The sequence below is a fragment of the Drosophila mojavensis genome, unplaced genomic scaffold, assembly GCF_018153725.1.
Source record: "Drosophila mojavensis isolate 15081-1352.22 unplaced genomic scaffold, ASM1815372v1 contig_80, whole genome shotgun sequence".
Classification (NCBI taxonomy): Eukaryota; Metazoa; Arthropoda; class Insecta; order Diptera; family Drosophilidae; genus Drosophila; species Drosophila mojavensis.
This window is the reverse complement of record NW_025318906.1, coordinates 16,570,212-16,586,814: the sequence shown is the minus strand read 5'-3', so window position 1 is coordinate 16,586,814 and position 16,603 is coordinate 16,570,212. Positions and strand designations below refer to the sequence as shown.

The 16,603-nt window shown below is 40.5% G+C and overlaps 4 protein-coding genes, 1 long non-coding RNA gene and 3 other non-coding genes across 10 annotated transcripts; 5 read left to right on the top strand and 3 right to left on the bottom strand.

Annotated features, from left to right (window-relative positions):
- Positions 1–6: 6 nt before the first annotated feature.
- Positions 7–2,924, top strand: LOC26527804. The gene is made up of 12 exons (XR_001449276.3): positions 7–186; positions 397–460; positions 651–698; positions 886–939; positions 1,122–1,176; positions 1,361–1,410; positions 1,604–1,655; positions 1,841–1,898; positions 2,081–2,132; positions 2,335–2,395; positions 2,591–2,639; positions 2,829–2,924. It is a non-coding gene; the product is annotated as an uncharacterized LOC26527804 (long non-coding RNA).
- LOC116804191 lies at positions 497–579 on the top strand. Its single transcript, XR_004364247.1, has one exon. It is a non-coding gene; the product is annotated as a small nucleolar RNA Me28S-Cm3227 (small nucleolar RNA).
- LOC6580238 lies at positions 731–815 on the top strand. The gene has a single exon (XR_047639.2). It is a non-coding gene; the product is annotated as a small nucleolar RNA Me28S-Cm3227 (small nucleolar RNA).
- LOC116804192 lies at positions 1,693–1,770 on the top strand. The gene has a single exon (XR_004364248.1). It is a non-coding gene; the product is annotated as a small nucleolar RNA Me28S-Cm3227 (small nucleolar RNA).
- Positions 2,912–4,118, bottom strand: LOC6580236 (peptidyl-prolyl cis-trans isomerase E). The gene is made up of 4 exons (XM_002006056.4): positions 3,837–4,118; positions 3,388–3,780; positions 3,153–3,325; positions 2,912–3,095 (listed from the first exon to the last, which is right to left on the bottom strand). The coding sequence occupies exons 1-4, from the start codon at positions 4,035–4,037 to the stop codon at positions 2,951–2,953; spliced, it is 912 nt and encodes a 303-aa protein (XP_002006092.1). The 5' UTR covers positions 4,038–4,118; the 3' UTR covers positions 2,912–2,950.
- Positions 4,119–4,359: 241 nt separating this feature from the next.
- Positions 4,360–5,090, bottom strand: LOC26527240 (serine palmitoyltransferase small subunit B). The gene is made up of 2 exons (XM_015164147.3): positions 4,854–5,090; positions 4,360–4,606 (listed from the first exon to the last, which is right to left on the bottom strand). Exons 1-2 carry the CDS (start codon positions 4,972–4,974, stop codon positions 4,419–4,421), a joined length of 309 nt encoding a protein of 102 aa, XP_015019633.1. The 5' UTR covers positions 4,975–5,090; the 3' UTR covers positions 4,360–4,418.
- LOC6580235 (coiled-coil and C2 domain-containing protein 2A) lies at positions 4,518–16,590 on the bottom strand. 3 transcript variants are annotated; one of them, XR_006357752.1, is made up of 8 exons: positions 14,722–16,590; positions 12,683–13,643; positions 6,858–7,141; positions 6,084–6,791; positions 5,787–6,025; positions 5,601–5,724; positions 5,168–5,516; positions 4,518–4,606 (listed from the first exon to the last, which is right to left on the bottom strand). XR_006357752.1 is itself a non-coding variant. In XM_044010485.1 (7 exons), exons 1-7 carry the CDS (start codon positions 16,261–16,263, stop codon positions 5,325–5,327), a joined length of 4,050 nt encoding a protein of 1,349 aa, XP_043866420.1. In that variant the 5' UTR covers positions 16,264–16,590; the 3' UTR covers positions 5,164–5,324. The 3 variants fall into 3 exon arrangements, 2 of the variants coding, with proteins under 2 accessions (XP_043866420.1, XP_015019632.1); XM_044010485.1 differs by lacking the exon at positions 4,518–4,606 and having other exon boundaries at positions 5,164–5,516; XM_015164146.3 differs by lacking the exons at positions 4,518–4,606; positions 5,168–5,516; positions 5,601–5,724; ... (1 more) ...; positions 6,084–6,791; positions 6,858–7,141 and adding an exon at positions 11,902–12,583.
- LOC116804176 (lysozyme P-like) lies at positions 11,279–11,948 on the top strand. The gene has a single exon (XM_032730723.2). It carries the CDS (start codon positions 11,307–11,309, stop codon positions 11,865–11,867), a length of 561 nt encoding a protein of 186 aa, XP_032586614.1. The 5' UTR covers positions 11,279–11,306; the 3' UTR covers positions 11,868–11,948.
- Positions 16,591–16,603: the final 13 nt, after the last annotated feature.

Below are 16,603 nucleotides of genomic sequence, written 5' to 3'. Positions count from 1 at the left end.
TTGAGTGTCGTTCATTTCCTGTTCGCTTTCTTAGGGATTGAGTTGTATATTCTCTGTAATCTGAAATTATTTTCCGCATCGAAAGTTTTTATACAATTTTTGTTAATCTAAAATATTTATGAATATGTGATCTATACAATAACATAAGCATTAATATGCTTTACGTAAAATTTAACTGAAAATATGGTAAGTGGCGTACTTACTTAGAACATAATATTAATGTATTGATGAATGTTCTTTTTCTGAAGAGTCGAATGCTAGTGCCTTTGCAAAAGGGTTTCTAGCGTTCTTATCTTGTAGAAAGAATAAGAACGGCCAACTGATTGTTTTATTGCAAATATTTCTGTGCAATTTATGCTCTTTGCATGCTAACGTATCTTTTTCATTTTATTGCAGCTGCCACATTTTGTTGCACGCACACGTGCTCAGAAGCCGGTATGTGAAAAATATATTCATTGAGGTAAGTCTTAAAATGAAATTGATAAATTTACCCAAGTGTCTTATGATGATAAGTTCAATCTGAACAAAATGCTGTGTTGTCTCTTAACTAAAAATTAAACCAAAAGGATACTGATAATAATAAAAATAAATTTATAAATATGACTTAGCTTTGAAAATTTCCTCACATAAGTTTTATTTCTTTGTTACAGACAATGCTGTACGCACGTGGTTGCAAATCAGTAATGAAAATCCCATAGGTGAGTAGATGAAAAAGTGTTTTAAACTAGAGTGTTGCCTGATGATAAGTTCAATCTGAACAAAGTGCTGTTGATTTATAACTTAAAATTAAACCAAAAGGATTCTGAAAAATTACAATTTAAATAGAATAGTTGATTGACATAATGCGTGCAAAAGCCTAAACTTATTTTGTATTGCTCTTTTCAGATTTCTTGGACGACAAACTTAACTCTTGGCACAAGAAGCTTGATTGATTGTATGGTAAGTTATATTAGGCGAACATATAATAAAATTATATTTAAATGATGAAATGTAATTACCGTACGATTTCTGTGATTAAAAACCCCATGGCTGCATTATTTGCAACTGATATAAAATTATTGTAAAAAAAATGTTAAATGTGAGGAATTATGTTACTTAATAGTATTTCTTTTTTTTTTTAGGATTTGATTAAGAAGCAGTTGAACACTGAATGGCATTATTGGCAACCGCTAAAATGTAAGTAAAGAAAAAATTTGGAAATATTTAAATTGTGTTTTCGAAATGATGAAAGTAATTACCGTATGATTCTTGTGATTAAAAACCCCATGGCTGCATTTTTTGCAACTGAATGTTAAACGCAATTCAAAGATTGTATAAACTGAAAATAATATAACTAATTCATGATATTTTTCTATTTCAGTTCTGCAAATATGCATACAGTAAAATATTCCTGTGGCACGTTAAGCTAAGGTATGTTTCAGTCTATTTTTGTCAGCCTCAGTAAATCATTTGCTTAAATGATGAACACTTTTTATCTATAATAACTTTCGTTCTACTGAGTAGAAAATGCGGAGAAATATAACTGACAAATGCATATAAAATATTTGCTAAAATGTCTATCAAATTCGTAATAACTAAATGAACTCTTGCTTTTACTTATCAGGATTTCCAATGGCCGCTTGCATCGGGGGGGAAACATAGAGCTTAATATAGAGGTAAATATTTAAATTAACTTTTGTTCTTTTAAAAGGCTTCATCTTGATGATAATTTTAATCTGACAACTATGCTGAGTAAACAAACGAATTAAACCAAAAGGATACTGATAAAATATTCAATTACAAATTATATATATAATCTAGCCTTGACTTGCATCTAATCTATGCCATTATTTACTTGCAGTACCTCCGGGAATGGAACTCTCTAGAGGGGCCTCTTCTTACATAGAGTCTGCGCCAAGGTATGTCTATATTTTGCCATATCCTATACAAAAACTTGGAAAACTCTTCATGATGTATACTTCTTAGTATAGTTCATTAGAAACAAACATGTTACAAACTTTTGAAGCTGATATTTAACAATTTATAAGTCAAGAATAAGTTAACTAAATTTAGACTAAAATTTCAACTTTTCAATTTGCAGATTTGGATGTCAACTCGATGTAAATTTTAGTGGACTTACTCAAAGCTTCAAGGTATGTTTAATTAATTGATATTGCATTTCAATGATAAAATTTTTTTTTATCTGATGAACTATCCTTATTCAGGATTCCCTCTTCTGAGTAGAACCCATTAAAAACCATGCGGTCAACTTTCCCTGTCTGAATAAAATCCTAAATTTTATTATTTAATTTATGTATTTTAAACGAAACTAAAATGAATTTTCTTTATTTACAGCTCTAACTGCGCTTTGTCATCGATATGCAGCTATTGGAGTCATGTTGGACTTTTCAAAAAAGTAAGTTTATTAGATATTTATAGCATAAATTATACATTGCCTGATGAACTATCCTTATTCAGGATTCCCTCTTCTGAGTAGAACCCATTAAAAACCATGCGGTCAATTTTTCCCTGTCTGATCAAATTTTAAAAACATAGCTTTCCATGCGCAATCCAACAAATTGTTAATAATTTACAAACTTTATATTTGCAGCTGTCTATATCTATTTGCAACTTTCGATATCCTGCTCAACTTTGAAGAGGTAAGAAAGAATACCTTAGTAAATTTTTAGTCGTATGTCTTTAATATGATGAAAATTCCCTTTTGGGATTTAAGGCCTGAGTAATTAACACCATGCTGTTTTATCTTCTTTCCCCAACTGATATATTAACAATTATTGTAAGCATTATTTAATCTGCAATATAAATTAATTTTCTGTTTTTCCTTTCAGATTACAATTAGCCGGCTGACAACTGAATGCTTATAAACTATTTATGAGTGCAACTGAATAAAAAGCAAATGACAAATACAAAATTACAATTTTAAATTATGTTTTTTATTCTTAAGCCACATTCACTTGAGTTCGCCACAGGCGTAGATAATAATCTTTTGGGAGGGGGTGCCAGATTTGTTTCCACATTTCTCCATTTTACGTACCACGTCTGCGCCGCTGATGACATGGCCAAAGACCACGTGTTTGTTATCCAGCCAGTCAGTCCTGTAAAATATATAGAGTATTATCATCTGAGTAGTTATACCTTCGGAAAATCTTTACTTTGTGGTGCATATAAAGAACTGTGATCCATTTGTGTTGGGTCCTGAATTGGCCATGGATAACGTGCCAAAGCTGTTGTGTTTCAAATTGAAATTCTCGTCGGCGAATTTCTTGCCATAAATGGATTTGCCACCGGTGCCATTATTGTTGGTGAAATCTCCGCCCTGACACATCTGGAATTTAAAAATATATACCTCGAATAATTATGCCCTTCATAGATGCAGCTGCAACTTACGAATTCGGGAATGATGCGATGAAATGTGCAGCCTTTGTAGCCATACCCCTGCTCGTGTGTGCAGAGCTGCCGAAAGTTCTCCGCTGTCTTGGGCACCACGTCGGCGCGCAGTAGCATGACAATGCGTCCAGCATCGTTGCCCCCAATACGTATGTCAAAGAACACCTGTGGATTTCGTTTTTCCGATTTCTCAATCACTGCAGGCCCTGTTGAGGGCGTTTCTATCGTTTCCTTTGGCGCCTCAGCCTCGCCACTCTCTGCCGCTAATGTGGCTCCCGCGTGCTTTTGCAGCCAGTCGTCATCCGCCCAAACCGGCTTAAAGCTGTCCTCCTTGACGCGTACCGGCTTGGCTAAATTGACACGTATCGTGCGGCCGCACAGCTCTGAATCATTCTAAAATAAAGAGCGCATTAACTGATTGCTCTGATAAACTAAATGTTTGTACTGACCATGTTATCAATGGCGGAGGCAGCATCTTCGTAGTTCTCGTACTCAATGAAGGCAAATCCACGATGTTTTTGCGATTCGTAGTCGACCGGCATTTGAATGTCCGCAATATCGCCAAAAGGTATAAATGCATTGTTCAGCAGCCTTTCCGTGACCTCATCGGCTAATCCACCAACATAAACAGTCCGTTTGTCATTTGACATTATTCACATAAACGTTTATGTTTTCAATTACTTTTGCAAATTGAATGCGCCCAGCTGCTGCAAAGGGCTTACTGTTTATTTTTCTAGCGAGTTGGCAGCAACACTTCATGCAGAGCTGCCAACTTTTAGAAGCTATTCGCCGAGTGGCAGCATTGGCATAATGTCAGCGCGCGATTTATGAGTGTTATCGATTTTTTAAATTTATGTATATGCAATGCTTGTTTAACAGTAGTTAGTAAACAATATTGAAATAGGTTTAATTAACTTTCTTTCTCTTTAATTCGACGAAAGTTTTAATATAAATAATTGTAAAAAATATGTATTTATACAGATTTTTTCATTATATATATATTTGTTATAAATTATAATTATTAAATAATGTTACGTAAGGAAAGATTCACTACTACTGCATATTCCATCTGCTGCCGCACATTTGATATTATTAAAAGTGTCACTTATATTCGTGGCAGCTGGCGGGATTAGAAACCCAACCAGCCTTAGGCAATAGCCGGGCACATACGCATACGAGGCATACAGAATAAGAGATATGCAACTGCCAAGGAGTATGTCTGCAATTATAATAATACAAATTACGTTAATGTAAATAGTAAACTATAAATTTCCTATATGGCACCATTTCGCGCAACAGTTAGTCATAGTCTCTATGACGGACAAATACTGACCGAAATAGATAAGATACAACTTGCTGCCGTGAGAGCGACAGGGAGAGTGAGAGTTGGTGGAATGGATGACAGCCATCAAGTTAATGATTGGTAATCGCTGATTAATAGCTGCACTCATGGTAAAACTACTTACGGCAAAACACCTTCTCCCATGGCTCGCAAATAGCTATCTGAGTGTTTAGCTCATACAGGCTGTAGAGCCAGAGCACATAACGCTTGAATTTCGCAAATTTCTCAGCCATATTCAAAGGCATGGCGATACCATAGCCGACGATGGTACAAAGTTCGGTACACGATCTAAACGCACGGAAGGTGCGCAATGAACTAAAACTGAACTGAACGGAACATGGGCAAATCGGGTAAAGAAAGAAACCACAAACCACAAACCACAAACACGCCACAAAGAACGTTATCGTAAAATGTTTGTAAATCGAGTTAAATACTTACTTTCCCGCTTTCCGTACAGCGAGTGATAAAGAATTTGTTTTTATTGATTAGCGTTTGTGGGCATTATCTACGAAGACAGCCGGCTCACCGAGTTTCGTTATCAACAACCGAACATTGACGCTATTTACACCGCATTGATTCACGTCGAGTCAATCAATTAGGCGACCAGTGGCACTATTGACAGCAGAAACACCCAAACGGATAGGACATCGTTGGCATAGGCATTAATGTGCACCGCCACACAGAACTCGACGGCCGCATTGTTGTTGTAGTGTATGCAGCTGGTGCGAATGCGCTCCGATATCGCCGACAGGTTGGTGTAGGCAAAGTTTATGGTAAAACCATAAAGCTAAACAAATATAAAGATAAAATGCAAAGAGTTTGTTAATAAATTGCTAACTCATTTTCAGAGAAACACCACACACACACACACCCTATAGTTGGGAAACTCGCGCTCCAGCTCCTCACTGAAGGCCGGCTCATCGTAACGATTGCCTGAGAGCGTGCTCAAACTTTCCATTTCATTCAAAATTCGCAGCAGGTGTGGCTGAAAGGCACTAAAGGAAATCACAATCGATTATCAGTTGGCTACTGGCTATTGGCATATCTTTATACCCACCGATTCCACAATGTTTTGCGTGTGGTGCGCCAGGCGCTTATCTTTTTCATAATCTTGCGCTCGATGTGCTTCTGTAACTGACTCAGGTGATAGCTGCGCTTGTAAGCATAGTTACGTTTCTGGATGCCACCGTGGGGCGCCTGCTGCCGCTTGGTGAACACCGGCAACCAGCATTCGCTATTCTGCACATCGAAATCCGTCATGCTGACGCGCTCTTCCGCCTGTATATTGATAAAGATCTGAACGACAAATGGTTTTATTTTTATTATTGTATGATTCATGCACAGCTCAGCTCACATTCTGTGCCGTCACCAGCGAGTAGACACGTGTCAGCGGACAAAAGACATCCTGAAGCTGATAGCGTTTGCCAGTTGTGGGCGCCACTAGGACCAGTTCGCCGCTGTCCGGCTGTCGGTAGATGACGAACGTGGACTCGCCATAGGGACAGGCCAATCCCAGCAGCAGCCAGCACTCGAGGCCCAATGCCAGCATATAATTGCACAGCAGCACGCCCAGATCCTTCACGGAACACCAGGTGCTATCCAGCAACGTTTGGTTGTTCAGCCAAACGCCTTCAAAGCTCTGGCACCCATCCAGCGAACTGCGCACCGGAGTGAGCAGGGAGACAAAACGACAAACACGCTCCAGCTGCGACTCGCTGGGCAGCGACACCGGCTCCAGCAGACGTGTGAGGCACACGCGTTTGCCATGCGACGTGCATATCAACGGCTCCACATATCGTTGGGGATGTGGCAGTAGCGGTTGCACCTCCAGGCGGCGCTCGCGCAAATATTGCTGCATTTGGGGCAGCTCGGCACAGGCCAGGCCGCCAATTTGCAGTGGCGTCAACTGGCTAGCCGGCTCCACGCTCAGATAGAACCAGAGATGCACACTCTCCTTGAACTCCGGATATTGCTCCACCGATATATTGGTCACCGAATCAATCAGCGGCCTCTTATAGCCGACCAGCACCTTGGGCATGCACAGCTCGATGCATCCCTCGAACTGCAAGGGTATATATTAGTGATCCAGCCAGTCAAGTAGTAAACGTAGTCAAGTCCCTCCACTCACCTTGCGACTGGCCAAGAGACTGCTAATGGGCACCCGATATTCCCCCAGCCAGTTGCATTGCACGCGCTGGTAGAGATCGGATGCCTCGTCCGTGTATTGCTGCTCGATCAGTTCGTCAAACAGGCTGATCTTCAGATCCTCGCGCAAATCGCTGAGCTGACCCGTCAGCTGCAGCTGCAGATGCTCATTCCATGTGGGATTCGAGCCCTCTGCGGTGCGACTGCGACACAGTCTCTGGCCATAGCTTAGTGTTATAAATGGACGCACATTGGAGTACATCAGCGCTGCAACATATGGAAATATCAATTTGTAATTACAGGGTATCTGCCAGTCGGTCAGTCTGACTGTGCTTTCATCTACGATGTTGCTTATTTGTCATTAGCGATAGCTGATAAGATTAACTAAATATCATCAATATCATCAGCTTATATATATGAGATTAAGATTTAATTCAAGCTCTGATATTTCCGACAAAGAATCGGAACAATGATGGTTGGCATGGCTAGCAATAGTGCAGCTCGTCCTGGTGGGAGCGACTGAAGGACTGAGGACGTGGATAGACTGAACGTTACACAGTTATCGTGCTAACATGGTTAGTCCAAAAAATATCGAGGGCTTTCAGCACTACGGAATCTTTCAAATTGGTTAACAATATTGATGCAAGTCTAAACACGTCTGCAATGTAGAGTGCTCTCAACTGATATTGAACGATATTCAACCCTCGCTCGACTGCGCAAGGATAATACGCAAGGATAGGAAACATGGCTGGAGTGCCTGGGCAGTGGGAGAAGTTCCTACACCTGTAGGAGCAGCTGGGAGTAACCATGGAGGTGCAGTTGAACACTAACCATGCGATAGTTCGTGATTTCAACTAACGTTCGAAATGTATAAAATTAAAATTATTATTATTTTTAAATAAATATTGATTTCAACTCATTATGATTGCTTAGGAAATCATAACTTGCAAATAACTGTTAACTGTTTTATTTTCTACACTCTGCTCACGAACACAACACTCGCTCTCACTCTCACCGTGAGTGAGACTTCGTTTCTTCTCTTGAGTGCATTGCGTTGAGCTATTCGTGTCACGACCTTTCAACGAGCATCGTGAGCGAGCGATACGATTGACGTTCGCACAATGAGACTCAGTAAGTGAGAGATTGACTGAAAGACTCAATGCAGCACGCTCTTCATTGTTTTTTTTTTTTTTTTTTTTTATTAGATTAAAAGAACAATTTTTTTTTTTTTGTAGATTAAAAGAACAATTTTTTTTTTTTCAAACAACAACATTCAGCCAAACGGTCGGGGAACACCCAGAGCAAAATAGAATAAAGAACTGAAACGGTTAACAGTTATTTGCGAATTATGCAGGAAATGGGAAATACTTTCTATTAGACAAATTACTCTAGAGTAAGGGTTAGCCGAAAATGATGTCTACACCAACGTGGGCGTGGCAAATCGGCGTCAATGCCATTTACATATACACATACATATATAGATAAATAGGCTTCATAGCAATTACTAAGAGGCACTCTTAAGAGATACGAGGTAATATGTATAATTTTTCGTCTAGCCTCGTTTGTTTTTATTGTTATGTATACCCTGAGCCCATTGAAAATGGTAAATCAGGTTATAATGGGTTTAGTAAAATCGTTTTCTTCTATATATGCATAAAAGAAGCTCTTGGAAGCTGATACTCTGATACTCTGATCATAGTCGAGCAGATCCAAAATTTAAAAAGGGGCAAACTTTTGCATAGCTCCAATACATTTTCTTGTTGCCGAACGACAGATTGTTACGAACGATAGAGGCTAGCCTACAAGATGCGAGCAGAATATTACTCATAGTTCTTTTTTTTTATGAAGCTTTAGATAGTGTATCAATGTAAGTGATAAGGGTAAACTACATACACTATGTATATTTAGACATTTGCAATTGCGAATTATTTATTAGTAAATGGCCAAAGAATGCGGTTGGAGCACATATGTAAAGTCAAAATGCAGGCTCTGCAGATATCGAAGGATGTGATTGTATCCTGGTGGCAGTCGGAAGATAAAATGGAGGATATGCGAAATTTGGAGTGTGAAAAATTGGTCAGGGAAATCTGTGGAGTTGCCGTCGAGTGTGTCGAACAAATGAAGACGAAAATTGACTGGAGCGATGAGACAAATAGAACTAATGAAACTTTAGCCAAAAGCGAAACTTCCGCTTGAGTGTAGTGATCTCACAAGCCCCAAAATCTGGGGATTTCAAATTTTTCAGGTTTACTCGTACATGCCATACGCACTATGGGGTTTTTTTTAAGAGCTGAAGATTTCCGTTTTAAGCATATGATTGTATGCTTTATTTCATCTGCTTTAAATTATCAGAAATATATCAGTATATCAATAAAGTAGATTAGATTAGATAAGATAGTCCGTTAAAACTTTGCAAAATGTTTACTTGTTAATAAATGTTTAGTATTAAATAGCACAATGGCGGGGAAGGATCTAAGCAAATTTATAAATGAAATACGGCAAATAATGAAGCATGCTTCTGTTCTAGTGCTGAAGACGGATGCAACTTTGAAACAAATGATGGACCTGGACCGCTTTACAGTGAAAAATTATGTTGAGAAGAATTTTATTGACAAAATTACTCAGGAGGTTGACATTGAAATGAAGGGAAAAAATAGACCGAAAGCAGTTAAAGATCAAGATGATGAAGAATTTGAATTGCCTCTTTGGGTATTGTGCGACATGATCGACATCAATGTGGAAAAACAAAGAATCAAGGATCAAGCTGAAGCTGAAGCAGGAAATAAAACAGAATGTGACGAAGTGGAAACAGGAAATAAAAGAGAAGGAAATGACGATGTGAAAAACAAGAGACCTCGAGATTTTCGATAAACTCAATAAGTGCTATTACCAATTATTAATAATGATAACAAAATATTCCTATTCCCTTTGTTAATAACTAATATTGCTAATAAAAATAAAATGGAGTATGTCATTGTTTATACCCTGAATCCATTGAAAATGGGAAATCAGGGTATAATGGTTTTGTTGAAATGTATGTAACAGGCAGCAGGAGGCGTGGCAGACCCCACAAAGGATATATATTCTTGATCAGGGCGACGAGCTAAGTCGAGTTTATCATTAAAAATTGATAGCTCATCCCGTTACTTTTTTTTTATCGATAAAAACCCTTATCGAAAATCAGTTATAAAATTATATCTCCTACATCTTTAAAGATAGAGTCTCCAAATTTTAAATGTATACTTATATGCATTTTATACAGTTTCGGTTTTTGTTCAAATCTACCCGTATAGAGAACAAGCAAAACTAGATCTACCTCTCATTCCTTGGTGAATTTCGTGATGAATTCAAGTCTATAGCAGATAGATGCTATAATATTAATACATTCTGTCAAATAAGTACCCGGAAATTCTCATTTTAAACTTTCCCTTTATAAAATATTTTTAAACAAAATTTTTCCCAGGTTGGCACAACCGTTAGCCACTATTCTGTGAATTTTTAATGCTATATGTCATTTAGTTTGGTTACGGCGTCATTAGTAACAAGTCAACCTACTACTACTATGGATAAAAATATCTAATAAAACAAAACAAAATTTCTTATGCCAAAACGTTGGAAATGTTGAAAAAAATATTTGGTGATACAACCATGTCAAAAACTCAAGCTTACGTTAGGTATAAATCGTTCAAAGAGGGGCGTGAAGAAGTGAACGATTTTTGAGGCGTTATGAGGCGTTTGAGAGAGAATGTTCGTCGCAAAAGATCAGATTTGTGGCGGAACAACAGTGTTTTATTTGAAATTTCCGGGTACTTTTTTGACAGAATTTATGATATGTTATATGCCAATGTCGATAGAAATAATCTTTCAATCTGACTAACACTAAACAATACTTGATAGCTTTCTTTGCCTAAAATGGTTTATAAATAATTCGAGACTTCCGGTCTTGATTATTTTGGGTATATTTCTCAGAGAGAAAGAGAGAGCGCGCGAGCGAGAGAGAAATATATATATAGAGAGAGGTATATAGAACAATATGACCGCACCCAATCGCACAATCGAACAGCTAATTATTAGGCTCGCTCATGGAGTCAAAAGAGTATATGGGTTTGTCTGCAGTTTTCGTATTGCTGTTTGCACTTTGTTATATACATATACATAAATCATTCCTCCGAATGGGCGTGGCGATAAGGAGAAAACTATAATGTATTTCAGCCGCAATTGTTTCTAATCTTGCAGGGGAATCAGCTCCTTTATAGCTCCACTGAGATGATCCATCCATTGGCTTTGAAGCGAAAGAGCATTGTGTAGTCGGTTACGCTTAAGTACAATAATCGAACTTTTTGTGCGCACCGATAGAAACACATACATAAATATACATATATATAGAAGCCCAATATTTTTCGGCCGAGTTATAAACTTCATTGGCCGCGCAATGCCAACGATGGATGGTAAGCTTAAGTGGTTCGCTCTGCTGGCATCGATGCAGCTTGTCCTGTTGGGCACGGCTGAAGGACAGAGGACATTCAATCGCTGTACTCTTGCACTTGAATTGGATAGACTGAACGTTCCACGGCAAGAAATACCCAGATGGGTTTATATCGCACAGGAGGTGAGCAGCTATCGGGCTAACGTGGTTAGTCCAATAGATATCAACGGCTTTCAGCACTACGGAATCTTTCAAATTGGTGAACAAGATTGGTGCAAGTCTGCAAAGGGAACTAAAAACATCTGCAAGGTGGAGTGCTCTGAACTGATAAAGGACGACATTCAACCCTCGCTCGACTGCGCAAGGATAATACTTAGGGAACATGGCTGGAGTGCCTGGGTAGAGGGAGAAGTTGATGTGAACGATTGCTTCGAAACAAGTGCCCAAGATAGAAACGCAGCTGCACCTGCACCTGCAAGAACAGATGGAGGTGGACCAAGAGAAGGAACTAAAGCTGAAACAGGAAATGAAACAAAATGTAACAAAAGAATTCGAGATTATCGATAATTTCAAAAAGTGCTACTTGTTAGTATAATTGTTATTAATAATAATAAATACATGCATATATGTATGTGTTACTACATTTAATTGGGATTATGCAGATTTGTCTTGGGGATCTTGGAGATGTCGAGTGATTGCATAACTATATAATATTAATACAGGATATTACTAATATTATATATTATATGTCAATATCGCTTGCATGTGCCTAGAGTAATCAATAGATATCATCTTTACGGTTATAATCTTCCATGAACTAATATTTATAGAAATGACCAAACTCGAGACTTCCAGTCGCGATTATTTTGGGTGTATTTCGGAGAGGGAGATATATATATATATATAAGATAGGACAATATGACCACACCCAATCGCACAATCGAACAGCTAATCATTAAGCTCGCTCATGGAGTGTAAAGAGTATATAGGTTTGTCTGCAGTTTTCGTATTGCTGTTCGCACTTTGTTATATACATATACATATATCCTTTCTCCAAATGGGCGTGGCGATAAGGAGAAAACTATAATGTATTTCAGCCGCAATTGTTTCTAATCTTGCAGGGGAATCAGCTCCTTTATAGCTGCACAGAGATTATCCATCCATTGGCTTTGAAGCGAAAGAGCATTGTGTAGTCGGTGACGCTAAACTGCAATATTCGACAGCTGCCTACGGCCATGTTGCACAATTCAAGTTCTAGCTTGTCTACAACGTATATAAGCAACCTACATATGTATATGCATATATATAGGCAAGTGTTTAATTTCTGGGCTAGGCCCATCGAACATCCATCGACTCATCTGCAGGGAAGCAGATTCACTTACTCTGGGTAACGAACAGACTGGCGCTTAGATCGCTGTTTGTGCCGGCGCTGTTCCGTCGTCGTCCCTGGTGCTCCACGTTGAGGATGTGGCGACTGCGCACTGGCACACCCGTGGCACGCACTACATGCAACGAGACAGTGAACTGTTGCAGCTGTTGATTCGGGGCACACGTCGGCTGGGGCTGCCACAGGGGCGGCTCACGGCTGGGACTGTTGGCCGCTTGGCGAACAAAAATGGAGCAGAGTGCACGCCAAACTGTTGACCAGCCCATTGTATGCTCTGTGGGGGAGCCATCGCTCCACAGCTGGAGCAGCGGCAATGGTGTTTGAAGCAGCTTGGCCCGTTGTGCGCACTGGTTCATTATGGTCTCGTATAGCAGGTGAAGAAACTTGCGGCCTCGATGCTTGTGCAGATCGATTGGATGCCAAATGGTGCCCGGATCTAGCAATTGGCCAACATTCGCATTGGGTCCGTGCTCCTCCAGCTCAACGATTTCATGCGCCAAAGCAGGCACAAAACTCAGCTGTTTGGTGTGAAAATTGCGCTGCTGATGGCGCGAATAGAGCAGCTGAAATCGCCTGTTCTGGAACAGTTCCTCGATGCTGCACAACAGCAACTGCTGCTCGGCAAAGATGAGCGGCGCATGCCGTGTCCCTGCATCGCTGCCTCCGGCCGCAGACGCGGACAAACTTTTCGCCAGCAACGTTTGCCTCAGTGCCGGCGGCAGCGGCTGCACATCGTCCAGCTCATTGCTGCTGCTGCCGCCATCAGGACAATAGTAATCAATGTGCACATAGAGATCGCCGGCCAATTTCGGGCGCGTTGCCGATGATGATGTCCGCGATGATGTCACCTCGAAGCTCAGTTTCTCCTCCGATCGCCCCCTTTGAGTCGCTTGCAACGGAGTATTTATCAGTGCCAATCGGCGACTGTGCGCAGTTATTGTCGATTTCTCATACAGCTATATTTATGCATAGAGGAAGGGGGGAGAGGGAGAAAGGGAGAGCTTAATCAGTTTGTGCATTTGTTTAAAAAAAAAAAACAAATTTTGGCATTGCCAGCGGTTTCTGATACACACACATACATACACATATGTCCTATATAGATGGGTGCATATGCATATATGTATGTACATATATACCTCTATATAATAATAATCATAAATGGCTATGATATAATAATATATACTATATATGCCGAGTCAACCGTAATCTCGGTTCTTTTTATACCCCATTATAGCCCATTGAAAATGGGAAATCTGTGTATAATGGTCCGTCGGTCCCTCCGTCCGTATGAGCAAGCCGATCTCATACTCGTGTATACCATAGGCAATACAAGTTTATCTTATTTTTTCGATAGCTCATTCGAATAACTATTCGAATATCAGCTTGGGGGGTTCAGGGTATCTCCTAGTCGAGCAGTCTCGACTGGAGCCTTGTTACTTGTTTTATATAAATTAGAGAAGTTCGTTCTGTTATGTCCAGTCCCTGGACAGGAGCTGATTCTTCGCCTGCCACGCCTCAGAAAAGAACATGACATTCTGATTTCCCATTTGCAATCACTTTAAGGGCAAATATATACATATATATTTATGGGAAGCACTTGATAGTGATTACGATTGCCATAAACCAGAAATTAATAGGGAATTTCGCAGTCAGACAGTAGCCACTGCGCTATTCATAGATAGCACAATTTACAATCCAATTGTAACTTTTATACTCATTCACGAAAGTGAAATGAGTATATTGGTTTTGTGTAATGTCCGTCTTGCTGCCCGTCCGCCTGCCCAGCTTGAAATTCGGAAGAATATGTATATAGTCCGTGCAAAGAGATTTTCTCGTTGTATCCAAGATTTGACGGATATATTTACGCTTAATAGGGGCGTGGCAAGTAACTGCATCTCTTATGATTTACACAAAAATAATAGATATACATATGTATATATACCAATTGTGGGCGTGGCAAATCGGAAAATGGGCAGTGAATGAGTATTCTGCATTATTCATAAAAAGATGATTACAATAACTAAATAGACTTACCCAAATATTGAGCTCTTTTGGATTGGAGCGATTTAGCAGCACGCCTATTGTCTCATTCATGTCCACATGCAGATCCTGTTCCAGGCGATATGTGCGCGACTGTGCCACAAACTGGCTGTCCAGGTAGATCTTCAGGTAGTAGTTGCGATCCAAGCTCAACTGATTACCGTTTACTGCTGCTGCTGCTGCTGCCGTCGCCTTGGGATCATTGGGCATTGTTTCATCCGCTGGCAGACGCTGCACAAAAACTTCCGGCTCCTCTGGATCCTGAAAGGCTCGCTCATACTCTGCCCTTAGGGACTCCATGATTTCCGTAAATCGAGGCTTACGCGGCGGTTTCGTATGCGCCGCTGTCGACTGCTCGCTGTCATTCCAAATGCGCCGCTGCTGATAGTACAGCTCCAGATGCTCGCGATACACCTCGGCCAGATCTGTCTCGAAACGCTGTTTCCACGCCGAGCAGGAGACGTCCAGATCAGCAGGCGGCACCAGCCGCAGGCTCAGGCTGAAGCGTGTGCAGCGAAACTGTTGTCGCTTGCGCAGCTCCTTCAATTTGGCCCATTCGGCGAGCAGACGCTGCAGCAGCACACGCTGCGCCCTGGACTCGGCATAGTAGCGTCTGCGCAGCTGCTGCGTCAATTGCAATTGCCGCTGAACGTGCACCGCTAGCAGCGATGGCTGCTGCTCCTTCAGGTGCTGCTGCTGCTTGCTGGCATCGATTAGGCGGGCAGCCACATTGCGAGCGATTTGTAACTCTTCGCGCAGCTTATTGCAAATCTGACTGTTCACATTGTATGCGTAGAGATCGTAGAGATCCTCCAGTTGCTGCGCCAGCCGATGCTCCTCCAGCAGCTGTGGATGTTCGCTGAAGCGCAACTGTTTCAGGCACAGCTTCAGGCAACGACTCATGGGCAGTCCGTGGAAGGTAGCCAACGGCACAGGTGCCAGGAAGACGCCTTTAAACTGCCTCGAGCAATTGCTGTGGTAGAGCGTGGTATCGATGGTGTAACGGCCCGGTTCACAGTCTGAAAGCTGCGCAATAATTCCGGCACTTAGTTTGGCGGTCGTTTTACTATATCTGGCCTCCTCCTGAAACCGATTCAGCATGCGTATCTGCTGGGGCTTCAGTTGGGGCTCGCATTCACTTAGCTGCAGTGGCAAATGCAGCCGCTCACTGGGCGAATACAACAAAGTGGAGTCATAATAATGGCGCTGTCGCTGCAGCTTACCGGACACAAGGGGTGGTTCAGCGAGTTCAATTTGTAAGAAGCTGGCCGCAGTGTATTGTGCAGGTGTGTCATCATTTGAAAATTCCGTTTTGCCAGTTGTGGCACCCACAGAATCGGTCGCTTTGGCATAGTGAAAAAACTGCAAACTGCGGGCTTCCAAATCCTCATCTACTGTTTGTTGTGCGGCGACCTTTTCACTTTGCCACAGCAACTGTTGAACTTCCCTTTCAGACTTGCGATATGCACGTGTTGTTTGTGTTTTCATTTTTTTCTTGCTGCGCTTAGTTTTTATTGAATTTGCTTCTGGCTCCATTTCGACTTATATAGGTTTGACAATAAATGAAAATAACCGTTTGTTTGGATTTTGCACAGGGTGGCATCGTTGCCTAGGTAGCCTAGTTTTATCGGCTTTCGATATTTCGAATACGACAGCTTATCGATTATTTAGAAAAAATACCAACTAGAAAATATATTTAAAATAAACGAAAAAAAAAAAATGAATCGTTAATAAGATAATTAAGCAAACAGATAAATGAAAGTAATAGCATGTCAAACATAATATGATAACCCATATCTTATCTGTATTAACAAAGAGCTTTATATAAATTTTATATAATTACTGTCAGGTAATATACCTACTGAATGAATATACA